Source organism: Vipera ursinii (genome assembly GCF_947247035.1).
Source record: "Vipera ursinii genome assembly, chromosome: 3".
Lineage (NCBI taxonomy): Eukaryota > Metazoa > Chordata > Lepidosauria > Squamata > Viperidae > Vipera > Vipera ursinii.
Window position 1 is genome coordinate 126,292,791 of NC_139516.1, and position 22,442 is coordinate 126,315,232.

The 22,442-nt window shown below is 36.6% G+C and overlaps 1 protein-coding gene across 1 annotated transcript in view; it reads left to right on the plus strand.

Moving 5' to 3' along the window:
• Positions 1 to 13,785, plus strand: part of LPCAT1 (lysophosphatidylcholine acyltransferase 1) — a gene marked incomplete at both ends in the record, with an annotated part of 50,527 nt that extends 36,742 nt beyond the window's left edge. The window contains 6 exons of the mRNA XM_083357847.1: positions 2,034 to 2,116; positions 4,930 to 5,055; positions 5,775 to 5,928; positions 7,197 to 7,295; positions 11,190 to 11,328; positions 13,610 to 13,785. Of these exons, the coding sequence (XP_083213973.1) occupies positions 2,034 to 2,116; positions 4,930 to 5,055; positions 5,775 to 5,928; positions 7,197 to 7,295; positions 11,190 to 11,328; positions 13,610 to 13,785 (777 nt within the window). The remainder of the gene's footprint in view (positions 1 to 2,033; positions 2,117 to 4,929; positions 5,056 to 5,774; positions 5,929 to 7,196; positions 7,296 to 11,189; positions 11,329 to 13,609) is intronic.
• Between the last annotated feature and the right edge of the window lie 8,657 nt (positions 13,786 to 22,442).

Below are 22,442 nucleotides of genomic sequence, written 5' to 3' on the forward strand. Positions count from 1 at the left end.
ATAACTTACATAATGTTTCTGGCTGACAAGAGAAGGCTGCTGGGGAAATGAGTTTTGTAAGAGCTTCTTTTGAAAAAAGGCTGTGTTCCATCCTTTCTAAAGTAATATTTTTGAGACCTTTGTCAAAGGAGTCCTCTTAAATACTACTACTCAGCTAATTTCCCATCTTTGTTTATAAACAAGATCTTAGAATGAGTAGTGAAAGTGGTGGCTTTCTTGATTGTGATGATTTTGGATGAAGTTTATCATTTGAAAGCTTTCCAATCTAAGTTCAGCTTAAGCAATAACAAAGTAATATTCTGAAATGTTTAACTGATATTGGATTTGAGTCATTATTGTATGATATCTCTGGCCTTTATTGCTAACTTTTGTAAGAAGAAATGGAAAAAAACATCCTTTAAATCACATTATTACTCTTGGCTTATGGAATTGCACAGGCTTCGGTATTGTTCCCTGCACTTTTTAATATGAAATAAGGAGAAGAAATCCAGAGATTTTTCTTCCAAGTCCCATTAGTGAGTGCCAAGAAAATTCTGAAAGTTTTGAAATACTGTTTGGAAATGGACAAATGAATTGAGACTTTATCCCAAAAAAAGTGGAGGCTTTATTGATCAATTTATAAACTCATTTTAAATTGGATTCTGCCTATTCTGGATGAATTTGTTCTGCCTGTAGTGCAAGCGATTCACATCTAAACAGTGTTCTTAGATGCTGTATTGATCTGGAAGGATCAGACAGCTATTATATTCAGAGTGACATTGTCCAGTTCTGCATAGCTACATTTCTTGAGAGGAAAATATCAAGCCAAAGTGATCCTTGTCTTAATTACAATATTCACCTCGGGGTTGCCTTTGAAAAGTGATCAGCAATTTTAGCTTCTATAAAATTTGGCAGGCAGAAGTTTCTTTTACAAACTATGTTTGAATCAACCGTTATTAAGAATTGAGCCTAAATTACCTTGGGCCAAAATACCGGTTGCTGTTCGTCTATTGCCACAAGCCTGGCCATCATTTACATGTTTCTTAGAGTTCCTGTTGTATGTTTCCTAGTGTATGTCTCATAAAAGGGAGTTAAATTGATGAGTACATGAGAGAAGTTATTTTCTGTAGTAGTATCCAAATATGGATTTCCAGAGGGATATCAACTCTTACTGGCTTAAGATATGCAGAAACAAATTAGTTTGTCAGGGATTTGATACATGATAATATTGAGGGTGGAGGTTCATTCGTGTCGGCGTTCTGCTTATAAGGACTTTGTGTGGTCAGTGGGTCTTGTGATGGGGAGGTCATGTCAGGTGAAAGTCACGTCAGGTGAGGGTCTCATAGTGGGTCAGGTTTGGGTCATGTCAGGTGAGGGTCATTGGGAGGTGAAATGCTGGTTGGAGAAGTTGTGTGGGTTGTTGGAGGGTTGAAAGCCCCTAAATTTTGCTGAAAATGTTACCTATTCTTGTAACAAAATGTTCGGAAACCAACCCACAAGCTCAGAGAATGAACCTCCACACTCATCCTACACCCGACTTACAGATATTTACCACTATCGCAAACATGATAACATTATTTTGGCTTGCTTTTAGGGAATGCTTTTGGTTTTTGATTTTTATTGCAATGTTTTATTTTTTTGTGTACCTTAAAAGTGGTGTTCTGTACCCAGAGGCAGGAAAGAAAGTCATTTCACATCTGAGTGCTCTTTTAAATAAAAGGGGTTTTCCCAGTTTAAAGGCTTGAATGATGGGGAAAGTAGAATAACTGTAGTGACAGGAAATCTTAGTACAAAGATAGAGACATAATTTGAGCAAAAATGGTCATTTGTTTTCTGAAGGGTTACATTTGTTCTTAGAACATGCTAATGGAGGAAATGAAAACCAAATACTTGTCATTCTGGTTTCTTTTCAATGATAGCTATTCAGGCTTCAGGTTGTTAGGTTTTTTTAAATGCTTGTTCTCATCACATTTCTTCATCTTCAAAACACAATTATTATGTGTTTGTGCAATGTGATAATGACTTTGCATTAAAATCTATTTTCCTGTGTATAGTTCCTACCTGTGTACGTACCATCTGAAGAGGAAAAGAAAAACCCATCTTTATATGCAAACAATGTGAGACGTTTAATGGCAGAGTGAGTAAACTAAGGTTTCAAATAGCACAATGACTGCATAGTTTCAAATAGTAGCAACATTTTTACTTATATATGAAATACTGTAAGAAAAATATTTTTTCTGTGCCTTGATGTCAGAAGATAGAGAAAATATTAGGAGTAGGAAATAATTACTGCTGTGTTTCAAACAAACAAAAACAAATTGGGAATATTGTAGAGGCAACCAAGGACCTAACTAAATATTTGCATGCTTGTAACAGAGAGAGAGAGATCGGAAATAGGGGTAATTATGCTATATTAATAAAATTAAGTGGTTGTGAAAAACTGCAGATAAGATTTTATTTCCCCCATAGTGTCAGAGTTCTTGTTGTTAAGGTCCTCTGTCTCATTGACAGTTTATATTTCATGTAAAAATCAGGTTCAGACTAGAAGGTGAGAAGAAGGCTAATAAAGTCCTATAAAAAGAGGTGCTCCTCAAGCACATATCTAGGAGTAAAATATTTTTATAGTGCTAATTCAGAAACATTTTACTAATACATTAAGAGCAAAACTGTCTAAATGTTGCACAGTAGTTCTTTTTAAATAACTGAAGTGTCAGAATCTTTGGTCCCTACCGAAGAGAATATATTTTAATAGTCAAGCATGAGATTTTTTTTTAGAGATGAAAATTAGCACTGCAAAGGTTTCTATTCAAGAGAAGATAGAAACTGTTCATCATGAGTCATGGTGGTGCAGTGGTTAGAATGCAGTATTGCAGGCTGACTCTGCCCACAGCCAGGAGTTTGATCGTGACCCACTCAAGGTTGCCTCAGCCTTCCATTCTTCTGAGATTGGTAAAATGAGGACCCAGATAGTTGGGGACAATATGCTGACATTGTAAATCGCTCAGAGAGTGCTATAATCACTATGGAGTAGTATATAAATCTTAAGTGCTATTGCTATCATGCATGGCTGAAAAAGAGTTCCATGGATTACAGCTACTTTATAAAATTGCTATTCTGTATTTAATTTAATTTAATTTAATTTAATTTATTAATATTTCTATACCGCCCTTCTCCCGAAGGACTCAGGGCGGTGTACAGGGCAAGAATAAAACACAGAGATTTACAAAAAATAAAAGATAATTAAATACATGCCCGATTAAAAATACAATTAATACATGGTAAAAACCCCAATAAAAATAGTAAAAAGACCCCACTAATCCCCCCTCAGGCCAGGCCGGCTTGCTCAAACAAGTATGTTTTCAGGTCGCGGTGAAAGGAGCGAAGATCGGGCGCCGTCCGGAGCTCAACCGGTAACTGGTTCCATAGCTCCGGGGCGCCCACAGAGAAGGATCTCCCCCTGGGGGCCACCAGTCGACATTCTCTGACCGGTGGCACCCTGAGGAGGCCCTCTCTGTGGGAACGCACAGGGCGGAGGGAAGTAGACGCCGGCAGCAAGTGTTCCCTAAGGTACTCCGGACCCCTGCCATGTAGGGCTTTAAACACCATTACTAGCACCTTGAATCTCACCCGGAAGACAGCTGGCAACCAATGCAGCTCACGGAGCAGAGGTGTGACATGGGAGTATCGGGAGACTCCCAACACAACTCTCGCGGCTGCATTCTGTACCAGTTGGAGCCTCCGGGTGGTCCTCAAGGGAAGCCCCATGTAGAGAGCGTTACAGTAGTCTAGACGAGAGGTCACGAGCGCGTGAGTGACTGTGCATAAATCATCCCGGCTTAGATAGGGCCGCAACTGGCGCACCAGGCGGACCTGGGCGAAAGCCCCCCTAGTCACAGCCACCATGTGCTCGTCCAAGGTGAGCCGTGAATCTAGGAGGACTCCCAAGTTGCGAGCCCTATCTACGGGGGGTAATAATTCACCCCCCATAGAAAGAGATGGAATATCCGAATAGACCCGGGATGAAGGTATGCAAAGCCACTCGGTCTTGTCGGGGTTGAGTTGAAGTCTGTTCCTCCCCATCCAGACCCGAGGTTTAAAACCCATTTTAAACCTTTTAAACCCATATTGTCAGTTGTAGCAAGACCTGTGCCTTCTAGAACCCGAGAATATTTTACTGTCAAATCTTGCTTGCAGTGGATTTAGTTTCAATCTGTTAATCCTTATCCATCTGATTATAGTTTCCAAGTACTGTCTGAGAATAGATACATCACCCAAGTGTTTGATAAATATAGAAATGAGTGTTGTCACATGCTTCAGGACGCTTAACTGCTAACTACCTTTGTGGGTAAACTAATATACTTTAAGAAGTCACCAAGATCTTGCGATGGGGAAATGGTTTTACAGTACTCGTTGCATGGATTTGCTGAGATCAGAAAACCAAGCTGCCAAATCCTGACTCAGATGTTAAATTGGAATAGTCCCACTATGAATCCTGTGGAAATTTACATTATGCAAGGTGCTGAGGCAGCATTCTGAGTAACCACTTCTTGGATCTCATTGGACAAAGAAGACTGAAATTACAAAATAATCAAATATGGCAACCTACTGTGCTTCAGTTATAAATTAAGATGCAATTTGGAGATTGCAAGAATTGAAAATGTTAAATAGAATTGGGTTGTAGTTTCTTCAATGCAAATCCAACATAGTATCCTCAATTCATTACCACTGCTTCAATTCATAGCCTCCACTTCTAATATCCAAAAGGTTTGTAAAACAAGAAAACTTCTCTCACCAGTACCGCCATGCCATGCCATGATTGAACTTTTCAACTGTGCATCAAATAGATGCTTTATGAAATTGTGTGTGTGTGTGTGTGTGTGTGTGTGTGTGTGTGTGTGTGTGTGTATGTTTATATATGTATACACGTACATATTTTTTTATCTATTTAAGGGCTTTAGGAATTTCAGTAACAGACTATACTTTTGAAGATTGCCAGCTGGCTTTGGCTGAAGGACAACTCCATCTCCCATCAAATACCTGTCTCTTAGAATTTGCAAAACTTGTAAGAAATCTTGGGTAAGTAAATTATCAATACATAATAAAGCACATTTTTAACAAAAAAAAAACCTTTTGTAATACTTTTCAGAATTGTGTGACAAACTGATTATAAAATGCATGCCACTGCTTTTCTGAGCTCTTTTGATTCAGAGAGAAATGAAAGACCACTTATTTTCTTCATGCTCTTAGATGCAAAAAAAGTGTGATTTAAAATGTGATTTTTTAAAAAAATGGCAGATTTAGTATATCATAGAGATTTTATATAGCTGTATACACATCACTTACTATAACCTAAGAATTTATGCTTGTTGGAATAAAATTATTTTCTCTACTAAAAGTATTTAATTTTTTTTACAAAATAAGAATTCTGTTGAAATACACTTTAATCTTTTATAGCTAAAGTTTTTATATACAATATATACAATTCAGGATACAGAATTTGTAAGGCACTTCCATTGAGAACAAAAATATGTAGGGGAGTATTGCAGGAAGAAAAGATAGACAGTATAAAGATCTCAGCCTTGATCTAGTATTTTGTAAAAGAGAACATAAATTGCTCAGTTGAAAATAAATTTTAACTGAAATCAGGGTTTTTTTTCCTAAACAATTTCAAATGAAACTGAGTTTTCATTTTTTATGGGTTTTTAGGCTAGTATAAAGAATAGAGAGGAATCCTCTTTTTTTGCTTAAACAATTATTTTCAAAAACTAATAATTTGTTTTCCTTACCATTTTAAGGTTAAAGCCAGAAAAACTTGAAAAGGAATTTGATGCATACTCAGACAGAGCTAGGAAATTGAAAAACAAAAAAGTCACTCTCAAGGAATTTGCAGAGTATTTGGAAATCCAAGTTTCAGATATGTTAGGAAACATCTTTGCACTTTTTGAAGAGGTAAGTATTCATTATGACCAGAAATGCAATGCCCCAAAGTTATCGTATGGTACAAAATGTTACTGTGAGTAAAATCAACTTGTGTCCATGTGCCGAAAGAATGGGAATGGGTGGTATCACACAAATTGCTGGAGGAGGAAACAGCTTTGCTTTGCCTCAGCACATAAAAACAATTTGTCACCCTTGATCATTTTATCCACATCCTGGAAGCCATGCCAATTTTCAGCTGATACAACAATCAGTTTATTAATAGAGAATAAGTTTATTGTTACGAACAGCAGTTAGAAATAGCAGTAGCAATAGCACCCAGACTTATATACCACTTCACAGTGCTTTACAGCTCTCTCTAAGCGGTTTACAGTCAGCCTATTAGCTATCCTCTTCCTTCAGTGGCAAGATTGAAGCCTCTTCCTCCTGATTTGTTTAGTTAATGAGTGAGAATGTGCAGATAGACCTCTGCACAGTGGCGCCCAGGATTCTGGTCATGAGCTGTTGCATTTGTAAGTCAAAGGACCACATGACTGGACTCAATTTTACAACCAATTTTTATGATGGTCATAAAGCACAATATTAAGGTTGTAAAGTGAAGTACCTAGTCATTAAGTGAATCCAGCATACACAAGGGGCGTTTTTTGCCATTTCCTGCTGGAAGCAACAAAACCACTGCAAATCACTGCAACCAGTTATAAATACCAAATGCCTGAAATACAATTGTGTAATTATGGGGAGGTGCAGCAATTATAAGTTTGAAGATGAGTTGTAAGTAGCTTTTTAAAGTCCAGTGTAACTTCAAGCAGTTGTTAAGTGATTAGTTGTAAGTTGAGGACTCCCTGAGGATGCATATAAGAGAGAGTGTATTTGGAAACTGGAAATAGGTGTGCGGTTATGAGATGATCTCACCTACTAGTCCTGTTACATATATTTTCTGGAGAAAATTTCATCCCTGCACTACACAATTTTTTACTCTGCAGTAAAAAAAAATTGCAGAGATATGCTAATCAAATTGCCTATATTTATATAATCGCATCTTTAGAGGGTAAGTTGCTGAAAAATGAAACCATAAATAAATACACTCTTCAAACTTTCTAAGTCCCATTCTGATAAAGAAAAAGAGAAAATTACATAAGATTTTCAGAAATTCAAAGGATTTGCCCCCATTTAAATAGCAGTGGCATTAATCCGTTTTAGAAAAAATGTGTCTGTAAGTGCAGAAATTTCATATATTCTCTAGATAAGAATTTTTGCACGTTCCTTTATTTTTTCAACAGAAGGAAGATGGCCTCATTGATATACGAGAATATATAACAGCTTTGTCGGTAGTCTGTAGACCTTCTAAAACATTGCAAACAATGCAGTTGGCTTTTAAGGCAAGTAACAGTTTTTTATTTAAAATGCTTAATTAATGGCTATTTAAAAACCAAGTTATTTTTCCAACATAGGTAGACATTAGGTCACATACTGCAATATCATTATATCTAGAGCTCACTACTGACTACAACTGTTCTTAAATGTTACCATATGCTAAAAATCATAGCAACAATCTGGATTGTAGAAACATGATGGCATTTTTGTCTGTGCAAGCAAAATGAGAAGGGATGGGGGGAGGTTTGTTTGCATGACAACATGGCTTTGTATCTGGACAGGCCTTCAGTCCACAGTATTTTAAAGCTGAGCATTGGGGCAGAATTGTACTCCGTAATGTGCAGATCTATATCAAGAGACATATCAAACAAATTGGTTCTTTTTTTTGTCTCTAGCAGCACACAATAAGAAATAATCCCCATCTCTATTTCCTTTTGGCCATTGTTAATCACATTTCCCTGTTTATTGGTTTTGATCTTGTTGTATTTCTCTTTTTCTTTCTACTACCATTGCATCTCTTTTCCCCTACATTTTTACTTTAATACAGTATATGTTGCCAAAGTTTTCTTAGCCAATGGCCTCAAGTCCCATCTTTCAAGAGGGAGAGGGAGCTTCCTACTATACATTCTTTATGCCATCTCCATTGACTTTTGTGTTTATAGGTAGAGCTGCACTTCTTAAAGTTTCATAGATCACAAAGTGTTTCATGTTATGACCCTTAATAAACCTACATGTTTAGACTTCAGGCTGATCTAGCAGTGCTAGTTCCAGATGCTTCCTTGCTGAACTTTTGCTGTATTGCTGATGGAAGTAACATTGATGTTCTATTGCACTATATCGCCTCTCTCTCACTCCAAGCCAAATACTCCAATGACTTTTGGAGAGCTCTTGAAACCAGGGAAGTCAGTTATGGGAATTTAAACACTGCTGATACTGTGGAGGTTTGAATGCATTATATGTTTTACATAATTCAAAATTTTGATTCATCAAATTGCCTGACTGCAACAAATCAACCAATTTTGACCTCTGTTCCTTCTCCTTCAGCTCCAGTGATTGGCACTATGCCATTGGTTACCATCTTTGAAATTCCCAACTCCATCACCATACTTTTCAAGGCTCCCCGTTCTTGATCCTCAGGTGTGATTCTGTATATCTTTAAAAAAAACCTGATGGTTCCTTCTCTCAGGCCAAGTTAACTTCATCGCAATTACTGTTTGAATATGCATAGTGCTACCATTTCCCAGTTGGAAGTTTCCACATGCTCCATGTATCAACCAATATCAACACTTTGTTTAGGATTCATAGTATTCACATAGATCCTGTCCTCCTCATATGTAGACTCTCTTTGGTTCCACTCTTCATGGCCATGTGTTCTGTATTCAGTTATCCATATTGATCATTAATACCCTCTCAGGCTTACCCATAAATCTCAAGTTTCTACAGTTTCCAAATGCTAATTTGAATAACTGTTCCAGTACCTCTTATCTATCCCATTGGCTCCCTTCCCTCAAGATTGTTGTTCCTTCCTTCAAATTGTATCTATAGTTACTGTTTTTATACCTTAGCCATGGATTCAGCTCTCTTTTTCATTTCCATTGGCTTGTTGCTGTTCTGGAGCTCCTGCTTTAATTTCTGTGCTTCCAGTGCTTTGCAGCCCAATTAACGGGGATATTGGCTTGTAATCTGTAGTACTTTACATCTCTGAATTGCCTTCTCTTTATCTCCTGTTTCTGGTGTTCATATTTTGAGAAATATATTTTGGCATTCTCCTTATTCTTTGTTTACCTGGCAGACTGCCACTGTTCTCGGTAGATGTTCACTTTTGAATTTGATTATCTCAGAAATCAAGTAATTTGTGCAGTAGAGATGTCACATAGTGTTATATAACTTACTCATGGAACTCTATTGTGAGCCAGCTATTTTTTCTGAGAGGTTTTCAAGCCACATAAAACACAATGCAGTAGTCTAAATGAGAAGTGACTATAAGCAATTCAGAAAAAGACAAAAATGTCATAAAAGAGGAATCTGCGCAAAAGGCCTCCTGGTCCTGACTGCCACTTGATCATCAAAGGAGAGTCATAAATCCAGGAGGAAGCTCAAATTTATACTTATTCCATCCAAAAACTGTCACCACATCAAAAACTAAAAATGGTAAATTTCCAGACATGGCTGATCCATGAATCCAAAGCTAGTGCACAGGGCTTTTCTAGATACTTTTGTGAAATATAAAGCATTTTGTTGTTTTTTGTCTAATAATGAATCTTGAGCAGGATTGCGAGTTTCCTCATAGTATCTATTACTCTGGCTTTCTCAGTTAGCACACCTACTTCTTTCTCCCATATTCATAATCTATTCTGTCAGAGGAGCTTTACATCTGAAGGCCTTTTGTCAGCAAATATGCCTCTATAACACATATGCTATTGTCTCTTTGGTTCAAGCCTTTAAGCATTAGAGCATTTACTCTAACGGAACAGAAGACTCTTGGTGATTTTGCGTAGGCTAGCTCTGGCCTCTGCCTATGTTTAGTTACATAATAGAAGTTAAGCGTAGTTGTTTTGAAGGCAGAATCAACAATGCAACGATTTCCTCTTTTTTTCTTGAGCATGTAACTAAGGCTCAATTTCCTGATTCCTTCATTCATCTATGTACTACTAAAACACTTATTCCCATAATCTTTAACTGGGCGAAACAATGTATCATAGGAAGATGATTTTTGAACCAAGGGTACCTCAAATGAGCTAACTTACAGAATCTGAGACATATAACTCCTGAGGGAATGAAATTTGGGGAAGTTGTGGTTGCTTCAGTGCTGCTGGGTTGCAGTTGCAGCCATGTGATGCTCATTTGGAAAATATTGTGACAGTCTCCAGCTGCTCTTGCAGTCCTTTCCTTCCTCCCCAAAGTAGTGGCAGCCACTTACCTGCCTGCTGGGAAGGGAATGAAGGGAAAGGAACCCTCTGCACACCTTCAGACATGCTTGAGAAAGGATCCTGTAGTCTGATGCCACACTAAGAACTAATGCAGATTTGGACTAACAATTGCCAGTTTCTGTTCCATCAGTCTAGATACTTCATGCCTATCTAGAGAAAGCATGAAGCTTGATACAAAGGGATGACTCCCTAGTATTCTGTCAAAAGTACCAGCACATCCCTTGGGACAAGGTTGCATGATCAGTAAAAAGCTATTGATGCAAGCCTTCCATCAGAAACTACATATACAGCAAAGCAGTAAGTTGGTGCGGGCTTACCATCGTACCCACTGTGCCTCCAAGTCTGCTTCTTCCATGGTTGTGCATTGTCACACTTGGTTACAAACTTAAGATTACATTTACCAGCATCTCCTCCAAGTGCCTTAAAGGAGCAACATTTTATGTGACATTTAGTATTGCATTAGCTTTAGTATGTTTAGGGCAGGGGTAGGCAACCTTGGCTCTTTTATGACTCGTGGACTTCAACTCCCAGAATTCCTGAGCCAGCCATGCTGGCTCAGGAATTCTGGAAGTTGAAGTCGATGAGTCATAAAAGAAACAAGGTTGCCTACCCCTGGTTTAGGCAGTATAGTTCTTAATTGTACTGTCTTAAGCACTACCTGCAATATGAAGACATCTAATAAATTATTAAATAAATGGTTCTCAATCTGCAGAGAAATTTATAAACATTCTCAATTCCAGAGAGCAAAGAAAGTGCATATTTGCACTTAAAATAATTAGACAGTTTATATTGAGTGGTAGGAAAAAAAATCACACCATCCTGGGGCAGAAGGAACCTGTGTACTTGGAAATGAAGTGAGACTTTATAGTTTTCATGTGGTAAGCTTAATATTTTAGTTCATGTCTCATGTTTAGTAATAAACATGGTTCTTTTCTGGAACATCAAATAATAGGTGTCCATATTTTACAGATGTATCAAAGAGAAACTGGTGGTATAACAGAACAAGATTTAACTTCCATTCTGAAGAGCGTCATGGGTGTTTCAGACCTTAATGTGTCAAATCTATTTAAAGCTATAGATGATAAAGAAAAAGGGGAAATTGCATATGGTAAGTCTACGAACCAATTTCCATAGATTTTTGTGAAAGGAAATCAGACGGGGGCGGGGCATCTGGAAATGAACCCTGTCCAAATCGAGGAGACAATGCCTTCATCAAAGCAGGCAAGGCAATCTAAAGATGTTAGCTAGTCAGGTAATAAAAGGTCTGCAAATGAACAGCTAATCTCAAGACAGCAACAAGAACTCTACAGTTGAACCCTGAATGAATCTATACTCTTCTAGCGGTACCTGAATAGATATTGAGACTCAATACTAGAGCCAGAAAGGGAAGGAACAACTTCAAAGCTACTGTGCCTTTCCTTCTTTTGTTATAATTGCATTTGGAGCCTGCATTTGCTTGTTTGTTTGTATACACCAGGGGTAGGCAACCTCGGCTCTTTTATGACTCACGGACTTCAACTCCCAGAATTCCTGAGCCAGCATAGCTGGCTCAGGATTTCTGGGAGTTGAAGTCCGTGAGTCATAAAAGAGCCGAGGTTGCCTACCCCTGGTATAGACTATGGCCGTGGTGGCAAACCTATGGCATGGGTGGCACGCAGAGCCCTCTCTGTGGGCACATGTGCCGTCGCCCCAGTCCTAGGCTGTAGCTGGGTTTTATAAAACCTTTTCGCTTTAGGCCTCCGCCACCATGTACAAGAAAAAAAAAAAGGTTCGTTCAATCTGCTAAGCTTGTAAGCCGCCCTGAGTCTTCGGAGAAGGGCGGGATATAAATGGAATTAAAATAAAATAAAAATCAATCAAAATCAATCAATCAATTTCAACTTCTCCCGGGAAAAAAAAAGATCTCGCAAAATTGGAATTGATTGATTGAACTTTTTAGTCCCACCCAGTCTGCCGTTACCACTGCAGCCACACTCACCCAATGGGCCACGCCCACCCGGCACCCGATGATACATAAGTGGGTTTTGGGTTGCAGTTTGGGCACTCAGTCTCTAAAAGGTTCGCCATCACTGGACTATGGGTTGATTATTTATGCCCATGCCACACCTGTAAATAAATAGATAGCATACAAAATATACTGCACTGCATGCTGTTTGGTGTTATTCATTCATATTGAAGCCTTACTACATTTTGACTGATACTAAAAGATGGAATGCAACTACTTTGCAGTGTTACCCATTGCTTTTAATTGCCCACATTCCATATCAATGAAATAAAGAGGTGTTCTTGAGAGAGAATCATTTATGGCAGTCCTGCAATTAATATTGCAAAACCAGTACTGTGACTCCTGGTCAGTCCAGCTACCACATTTCCTAAGTTTCTCTATATCTTCCTTAGTTGCGAGTTCTTTTAGTCCCTGCTAAAACAATTAACGTATATCCATGCTGCTGAGACACTAGTTTTTTATATGGGCTATACAGAAATCTATACTATTTTTACAAAAATAAATAAACTACTACCAGTACCCTGGTCTTTAATTTAATATAGGAAAAAGTACATAGTATTTATTTTTTCTGTTCTTAAAATAAAAAAAAATAATTTCTTTTGCCACTGTTTTTAACCACCTCTCTGATTTTGAAAATTACCCTTAAGTATGATGGGGGTGATATGCATAAATTGAGATTTTGAATTGTATTCTAAAGCGTTCTGAAGCATCTTGGGATTTCTTGCTAGAAAGAGAGGCAGTAGTGAATAAATATAATTGCTGAACATTTGTTAATTTTTTTCACAATTTTCTGCAGCATGCAATTATGGAAATATAATGTAATCTTAGGATGCATACTCTAACTTGAGATAGGGAGTAGTCGTCCGAGAAGAGAAAATTTGAAATCTTCTAAGCAATAGAAATGAGAGTTGCCTTTGATGAAAGATAAGGCTGTTTATGTATGTATCTTTTTGGAAGGTATTGTGGATCAAGAGAAGCGATGTATAACATGGAAAACAAAAATAGTTTGTAAAGCACTCTTATACTACTGTTGTTCTTTAACTTTGATTCCTTCAGAATGATGATGATGATGTCTACAAGGCCCTGTTATGCACTCTACAATGTATTGCTCCAATTATTCTACAATTCTAAACAATTATTAAGTTAACTCCACCTTAAACATGTTTCCTAAAGATAGATAAACCATAACTTAGCCATGCTGAGGGAAAACCTACTGAAATCAGTTCAACTTAGTTTCCATTGATTTCAGAAGACCTAAAGCATAACTAAATTTTCATTCAGCTAATTATACACAGTACGTTTAATATGACTTATAATGCAGAAAAAATCCTACTTATGATAGTAATTAAAATGATTGTTGAAACTGTCTTTTTTCCATTTCTAGATGATTTCCATTATTTTACTGAAACATTCCCAAACTTTGCTGAAGAGTACCTATATCCTGATCAAGTGGAGTCTAAAAGTTATTTGGAAATTGCTGCTCCTAATGGCTTCTGTGCAGATTTCAGCCCAGAAATTACTGAAAATAGAAGAAATTCCCTACAGAAAAAAATGAATTAATATTAATAATTTTGTCATCCTCTTGTGGTGAGAGGAGTATGTCCTATCTAGGGCTTTTCATAGTCATGCAGCTATATAACCTGAAGTATGTGAGAAGGCTGGATGTGTGGATGTGTGAAGAAAGAAAGGAAAGAAAGGCGTGTATGAATATTTTACTGCATTAATGAGCATCTTTGGCTTCCTATTGGAAAGATCACTTTTTCCATCAGCAACTTGGAAAGTAAAGAATGTAAACAAACTTTAATTGGTATATTTAAAACAAGATGCTTGCATATTTATATTCATTGTTTGAGTTCATGTACAAACTGTCCTACAAAGTGTGCATGTGAAAAAAAAATACTGTAGCTCCTATGGTGTCAAGTGCACTTCGGTGATTAGTGTTATCCCTATTTAGGGAATTCTTTGTGGGCCAGATTCTGCTTTCCTGTTTTACAAGGCAACATTGACTGCTACTGTCAATGGCCTTCAGAGCAAGGCAAGCTCAGTTTCACCTTTTTCATTGTAATCTAGTGGGTAGCTAAAGAGGAAAAAAGTATGCAAAAATATTTTTACCTAGGGAATTGTTTTTATTGTGTTTCCTTGTAGGATGACCTCTTTTTGAACTTTTCAATCCATCTCGATATCAAAAAGAATAAGGGAAGTTATCAGGATTGTGTGCATTTTGTGCTAAAACCCCAGATTTTAGCACAGAAACACAGATTTTATACTTTAGAAAAGCTGAATTCCAAAGTCTTTCTCAATCTTATGAATTGGTTATATTTCTGTATTTCATGTTAATTGGCTCATGGGTAAAAGTAGGTGAACAAAGGCAAAAAAAATGGGTGTAGACCTAAGAAACACTGCCTCTGACAATTGGAAATTCAGACAGTTCTCCTCAGCCTTAAGATCTAGAAACATGCCTTTTTAAAGTTTAAAATTCTCAGGATAGCAAAATCTGCACTTAAATTAGAATTTCTATATTTCTGGGTGGGTCATGGAATACACACAGCCTTGCTATTTCCCTGTCTTCTCTGTCACTGCTGCATTTGTGTGTTCTGGGCAATGATAATTAAACAAGGGTCATTTTAAAAAGCAGTTTTAATGGCTTTTTGCACAGAATGAAATTTTGTATTAGACTGAACAGGCATAAAATAAACTTGCTGTATTATAATTTCTTAATATTTATCATATGGCTTCTTACAGGCCACCAGTTTTAGCTATATAATTTTGAGTGAAAGTATTTTCTTTTTTGGTACTGGATTTGTTTTTTGTTTTTTATATAATTCCTGACTTTGAAGCTACTTTTCATTGAAAAATTGCAGGTTTGCAAAAAAAATTAATACAAAACAGTTGTTTCAGTTTCGAAGTGGGATGTTCAGCTATTCTAGGAATGAATTTCAGTCTCAAAATGGAAGTGTGATAAGGTCAGAATGGCCTGTTTCAGAGTCAGAGCAACTGTTTCAAACTCACAATAGAGTTTAAGCTAAAAAGATTTCAAATTCAAGTTAACTTTGCACTCAATACCTCTAGTGAAAACCTAGTTTCCTGGTTATCACAAGACACTAATGTTAGTGCTGTTTACTACAATGTTACATAAAAGTTGGCTTACTGGCTTATTACCTTTTGTATATGAATCTCTTTCCTTCCATAACCAAAAGGATTATATAATTTTGATTATAAACCTTTCTTTTTTAATGTGATCATATTTTTATCAAATCCTGAAAAATACATATACATTGCTTTCACCTAGTCTTAAAAAAACTTCATAAAAATTTTCCTTCCCTCTTAATCTAGTCTATGGGATATGCTTATCACTATTTATTCTTCCCACTAATTTAGTTTATTTTCCGGGAATTCAGTCACAATTTTACCAAGGCAATTCTGTAATTTATCAGCCGCACAGTACTTTGCCTCTGCTCTGGATGCTTCCATTATAAATGGCTATTCTGTAAATTTACATCCACAAAAACATTTTAATGGAAGCATTTAATTTGGCGAAATGACTAAATTTATATTTTAATATAATTATAGACCAATTAAAGTTTTTTTTAAAAAAACACCAGTATACAGTATATCTCACACATAGATGAAGAAGAATAAAAATATCATATATATATATATTTTTTAAAAACTAATTCTATTTTGAGACATGTTTTATTACAGCTTTTCTGGCAGTGTGGTGCCTGCAAGTTGACACTGCACATAGAATGTATACACAGAAAGCTCTATAATTTTAAAGTGCTAGAGTGGTTAGAAGTATCTTCTGTGTCCTTGACCTTTCCATTTTGTAGCCACAGAAACCATATGAGATGCTCTTTTTTCAGAATTCAAAAGCAGCTCTTTCTTTCCAAGTGACTAAATAACATTCTAAAGAAGTGAGATTGCTGGTTTATTTACATGCCTGTTCTGTTTAGTCATAATATTCTATTAATTGACATAACGATAATACTGCCTCTTAAATCTGAATATCTGTGCAAAGAGCTTTTTTGAACCTTGTAAGATAGTGTATTTCAAGATTGGGACCAAAGATTTTTTTTTTCCTTTTAGGTTGCTAGAGCTGCTGTGATCACTTCAGGCTTTCTACTTTTAGTGGGAGCAGCTTTTGATAGATTCTAGACTGTGGGATAATGACTATATTAATATAGAGTCCTACTGTGCAAGTAATGGCCACAACGTTTTTATATTTCCTGCTATCATTTCTATGTTAAAGTAGGGGTGGCTTGTTTTCATAATGTTTCAAAACATAAAGGTTTTTACATATAGTAGCAGGAATGGATCTCTTGCTATCAAGTTGCTTTTATTTTACTAGTAATGCTCTTTTTGAAGAGCATATGGAGAACGAGGTTTTTAAAAAACCAACTCCTCAGAGATTTTCAAAGCTGAAATCTATTTAGAATTTGAAATAAATAATATCTTCTATTTTAAAATTATTTGGGTAAGATGGGATAAGGATAATGCAGATGAAGGCTATGTTCAATAGTATTACTATGGATTTAGCCACAGAATGATGCTTATCCTTTTGTTTTACCCACTTTGCCAAATTATATATACAGTTTTTGTGATGGTATGGATGATTGTTTGCATAAATGATTCTTAGCTGAAGTAATCTAATACATCTATAAGTCTGGTTCCCCTTTCCTCCTGTTCAGTGAGTTAAATGAGATTCTGCAAAGTATCAGTTATTGAAAGTGCTGTTTTTTCTCAAGACCAAAATACTGATTTTAAAGAAACCTGTATCTTAGAATTCCATTCATCTTGAAAATAGCAGTAATTCATTATTCTCAATCATTTCTTCTAATAGTGAATATATTCTCTGGTTGTTGATTCTTAACTTGCCAAAGCAATGTGATCCAATTTTTTAAAAAAGGAAAGAGGACAATAAATAAACACTCTGGTGTAGATTAATGCTGTTAGGTGGGACAAATAAGTCAGATTTATTGTCTTATAATTGGGCATGGTTAGCTAACCTATAAAATAGGAACCCTTAACATAACATATTGTGAAAAGCCTAATTTGTAATTCACAAAGGCCACCACAATTGTCACCGGTATCACTTCCTTATATGTAAGAAAGAATTCTACAATAGCATAGTTGAATAGGAAATGCAGCCCCTTTCAGAGTTAGGAACTTTTAAATTTTTTAAATCCTTAATAAGCAGAATCGGTGGGAAGGCATTATGTAGGAAAGTTTTGGTAAAGGCATTTCCAATAGAGCTACGAAGTTTTATCAGTTTATTATATACCCAAAGAATCAGATTCCACCGTAGGAAAACAAAAAGCCACATAGGAAGGATATTCACTTGCTAAATTTTGTATTATTGTTTCTCTATTTTACCAAAGGCCTTGGAAAAACAAAATAATATGCCAGGGTCCAGGACATGTGTCAGCTCAATTAGCTATCTGAAGACAAATTCAGAGAAGAACTTATCATCTGTTTCAGAATCAACTAACAGTGAGCTGTACATCAGGGCTGCATTCTGTTTCCTCCTCCCCTTGATTCCTATTAAGCACAGAAAGCTTCCCACCATATGAGATGTTTTATTGCATTCTCTGTGATTTCAAGGAGGAATGCAATTTTTTCTGTGTACCATTGCACATGACTAGGCCAGATCACACTACGCCCTCTGCTTACATTTTTTGTAACCGCAGTAATGAATTTCTCTCCCAGATTTTTGTCTGAACCCAAAATACTTTTCTGCATCCATTTATTATTCCCTTTCCTATTTTGCCTTGTGAGGAGCATGTGCAAAATGCTTTCCAGTCTCGTGTCTTTGGTCCTGAAGATCCTATTCCACAAATGCCATTGTTGCAGAAGGAAAAATCACTTCTCAGATCGATCTTTTCTATCTTGGGAAAGCTGATACAGTAAACTCTTGTAAATATTGCCAAACAGACGGGTTCAGCATAATCATTTGTCTTGGTTGTGAACTTTCCTTGAGAACAGGCATATGGATGGCAGATTCTGGTATTTCATCCTCAACTTAAAATCTGTTGTGCCCCAGAAACTGTCTGAACACTCCTTTCTCTCTTTTTGATTGCACTGAAGACTATCTCTTCTATAGGAAATATCAAGCTTCTATTGAATTGCTTTTTGTAAAGGAGGAATTGCTCACTAGATTGACAAAGCCTTCCCAAAAACCTGCCCCACTCAAAACTGAGCAGGACAAAACTAGGAGGGGGAAAAAAATCAGCACTGTAGAGTTTCCACCTTGAATTCTTCTCCATTCCTGCTTCCTCCATTTCCTCCTCCTACCATTGCTAGTTTCACCTATCTGAGCTGCATAAACGCTTCCTGGTCATCTTCAATCCTAAAACTCAGTATCAGAGGGAGAGTTTATTAATAGATCTCCAGATTACTCTTTTACAACAGAAAAATTTGGGGTGAAGACCCTCTGCTACCTCAGCATAGTCAAGATCAAAGCTAGATATCTTGCGAACATGCTTCTTTGGGGGAATACCAGAAATTAAAATTGGGTCTTACGGCATCAGCCTACCTTTGATTTTGATCACTTTTCCAATCTTATTTAAAACAGTGGTTTTTTTAATCTGAGTATTGTCACCTTTCAATGCTGTAGCCAGCAGTTTCCCTCAAGCAATGGTTTTATGTTCTTAAGATATGGCTCCTTCAAAACAGAACTGACATCTGAGCTTTAGTTGTCCATGGCTTTAGCCTGAATATAACTTAAGTTCTCCAAACTCAGACTGGAATTACATCTTCAGGTGTTCCTCAACTCTGGAATTTTATATACATTTGAAGGGGATTGCCAAATTTGATTAAAATACCCATCTCCCAATTCTCTTGTAGTGGAGGTATCTTATTCTATTTGTTACTGTCGACAAAACCCATGGGCATGGATAAGGAAGAAGGTCTTGAACACAAGTTATAATCCTCAGAGATACTCTTTGCATTGCAAATTATCTAGTAGTTTATATGATGAAATGCCACAATTTTACAGGAGATTCCTACCAGCGTACTTGTTAGATGATAAGTATCAGGTAAGTCTGATAAAGGAGCTCACTTTGTCTTAAAAAACCTCCCTTAATTCTGATGTTAGCCTTGTGAGCTAGTCCCAAGGAAATACCCTAATTTGACTGGCAAAAATCTGTTCAATAAAATTGGATCACAGCTGGCTCTCACTGTATAATTCAACCAAATATCCTTTTATATATTTCTCTGTATTGTAACTCTACACACTTGTGGCATTCCAGAAGCCAATTCATTCAGTCCCAAGCAGTTTCCACTTTCCTGAAATGTATTTTCAAATAATTCTGTTGGAGATTAATTTATTTTCTAATTATTTTTAAGATTTTGTTTTCCTGCAGTCACTGTACTTTTCTTTTCAATTATTTCATTTCTTTCCTTTTATTTCCACCTGCCCCCCTCCAGATCCACTCTTGACACTGCCAGGGGGAAAAAAAGTCTTCCTAAGCTTTCTTAAACTACTCTGCGGTCAAATCTCTAATCTAGTGACTTGATACAGTTTTTGCATCCCACCAACTAGAATATAAGACAGTGTGCTAGTATATACTTAGTTTATTGCAAAACATTGATTTTATGGCTTTGGTATTAGGAGCCCTTGTTGGAAAGATTGTAACAACTTCAGAGACTTAAGCCTAACTCAATCCCCTATTGAATTTAGTGGGGTTTTTTGTCTTCCGAGTATTAACCACTCAATCCTATCTTGCGAGCTGCAGTCCATCCAAAACACTCGTGGGATTATTCACCATCTATAACTGGCCTTCTTAACACAAACTCCATTAACTGTCTGAAGGAGTTATTTCTTCTACAAGTCACGAGTTCAAATAAATCTTCTTGTACAAGTTTCTTGTTTGCTATGGATTATCCATATAATTTCCCTAAAGCTTTGTAGCTCCTCTTCTACTAGAAAAACTATTTGTGGCAATTTCATAGATATAAAAGAAGCCAGCACCTTTTGAATTTTCCAGTTCAAAAAACAAAATTGTCTTATATTTATTTATTTATTTATTATTGGGACTTATATGCCGCCCTATCTCCCGAAGGACTCAGGGCGGCTAACAACAATAAAATACAGCGATACAAAAGTTTAAAAGAATTAAATTAACAGCCCCAATAGAATAAATTAAAATTGAAGTTAAAAATTAAAAAACATTTTAAAAATCCCTGTCGTCAGTCCAGGTCAGTCTGATGGAAAAGAAGTGTTTTAAGGCTGCGGCGAAAGGACCGGAGATCCGGGGCCATCCGGAGCTCAAGGGGGAGTTGGTTCCACAGGGCTGGCGCTCCCACAGAGAAGGCCTTCCCCCTAGGGGTCACCAGCCGACGGCACCCTGAGGAGGCCCTCCCTGTGTGAGTGCACTGGGCGATGGGAAGTCGTTCCCGGCAGCAGACGGTCCTGCAAATATCCCGGGCCTAAGCCATGTAGGGCTTTAAAGGTAAGAACCAGCACCTTGAATCTCACGCAGAGGACAACCGGTAATAATCCTTCTGGTTTATTATCCAGGTTACTATTATCTACAAGGTCTTGGGGTGCTCTGTATAAATGTTCCGAGCTTCTTTTAGACACAACGCACAAAAACAGACAGGGGCAGGTGACTGTTCACTGAAGTTTGCTCATGCTGACTTGGACTCAGAGCTACCTTCCAGGGCTGATCTGTATTCATTTTCTGTAAATGGCATATTGATGGGATTACCCAAGTAATGAGCTATAGTAATCTTATAATTCATTAAAAATGTCTATTGACTTTTTTTCTATGACACCTTTAGGATAATAAGGTCCATTATAAGTAATTATTACACAATAAAATTTGTAAAAATCTTATCTTGAAATTTATAATTTAGGAGCTATACATAGGCAATTGTTTTTGTAACCCAAATGTCTTCTAGATTTGTTTAAAATCTCTTATAATTTCCAAATTAAAGCAGCTTAGTTCATTTTAAAGGAAACATTTTACATATTTTTGTACAATGTATATGATATTTATTATGGAGAGAAATATTGTTTGAGAGCAGCATAACACTTTGATTCATTACAGGGTTTTAGACCCTTTTTAAATTGTGACAGGATCAATCTGCAGTGGCTATTTACATCTAGAATAACCATATTTATAGACTAAAAAAATTAAGAATCAGCAATTTCTAAGTGTTTTTTTACTTTATTAAATTTATTATTTAAAACATTGGACATGGTACAAACGGACTGACATACCTTCTTGTCTACAATATTCATATATATATATATATGTACACATAAAATACACTTAAGATACAAGTCAATTAAATATAATACAATACTTAGAGCAATCAACCAATCTATAAGTTCTAATAGAGACCTTCCTTTTGTTCCCGCCAAAGATAAAATTTATTCCAAATTTTGTAGTAACCTGATTGGTCTTTATTTTTAATTTCCAAAGTTAATTTATCCATTTCTGCGCATTCCCAAATTTTCCTTATTACCTTGTTTTCTACTGGGATTTCACTCCTTTTCCGATTCTGGGCAAATGACATTCTTGCTGCTGTAATAATGTGAATCATCAGATACAACTCGTCTTTAGGGTATTTCTCTTTTGTTATGCCCAATAGGAAAAATTCTGGACTGAACTCAACTTCTTGTCTTAATATTTCTTTTAGCCATGCCCAAATCATTTCCCAAAATCTTTGTGACTTGCTACAGGACCACCACATATGAAAGTATGTACCTAGTTCTTCGGAGCACTTCCAACATTTGGGAGATGCTGTCTTATACATTTTGGCTAAACGTGCTGGAGGTAGATGCCATCGATAGAACATTTTGAATAGGTTTTCTTTGTAAGATGAAGCCAATGTTATTCTTTTATTTCTGTCCCAGAGCGTTTGCCATGTATCAAGGTCAATGCCATGTCCCAGATTTTTAGCCCAAGTCAACATAGGGTCCTTCACTTGTTCCTCGAACAACTTGTATCCCAGAAGCAAATTATATAATTTCTTTATCTGTTTATTATCTGGGCCCAATAATATTTTGTCCAAGGCCGTTTCCTGAGTATTTATCCCCCATTCTTTTTTATCCTTCCCGAATCTTGATTGAATCTGTAAATAGGCCCACCAATCTAGTTTTATTCCTTGTAAATCTAATTCATTTCTAGACTTCAATTCCCCCTCATCATTCATGATATCCTTATATGAAATTATGTTGCCCAAATCAAATAGATTTGGGTAAACAATCG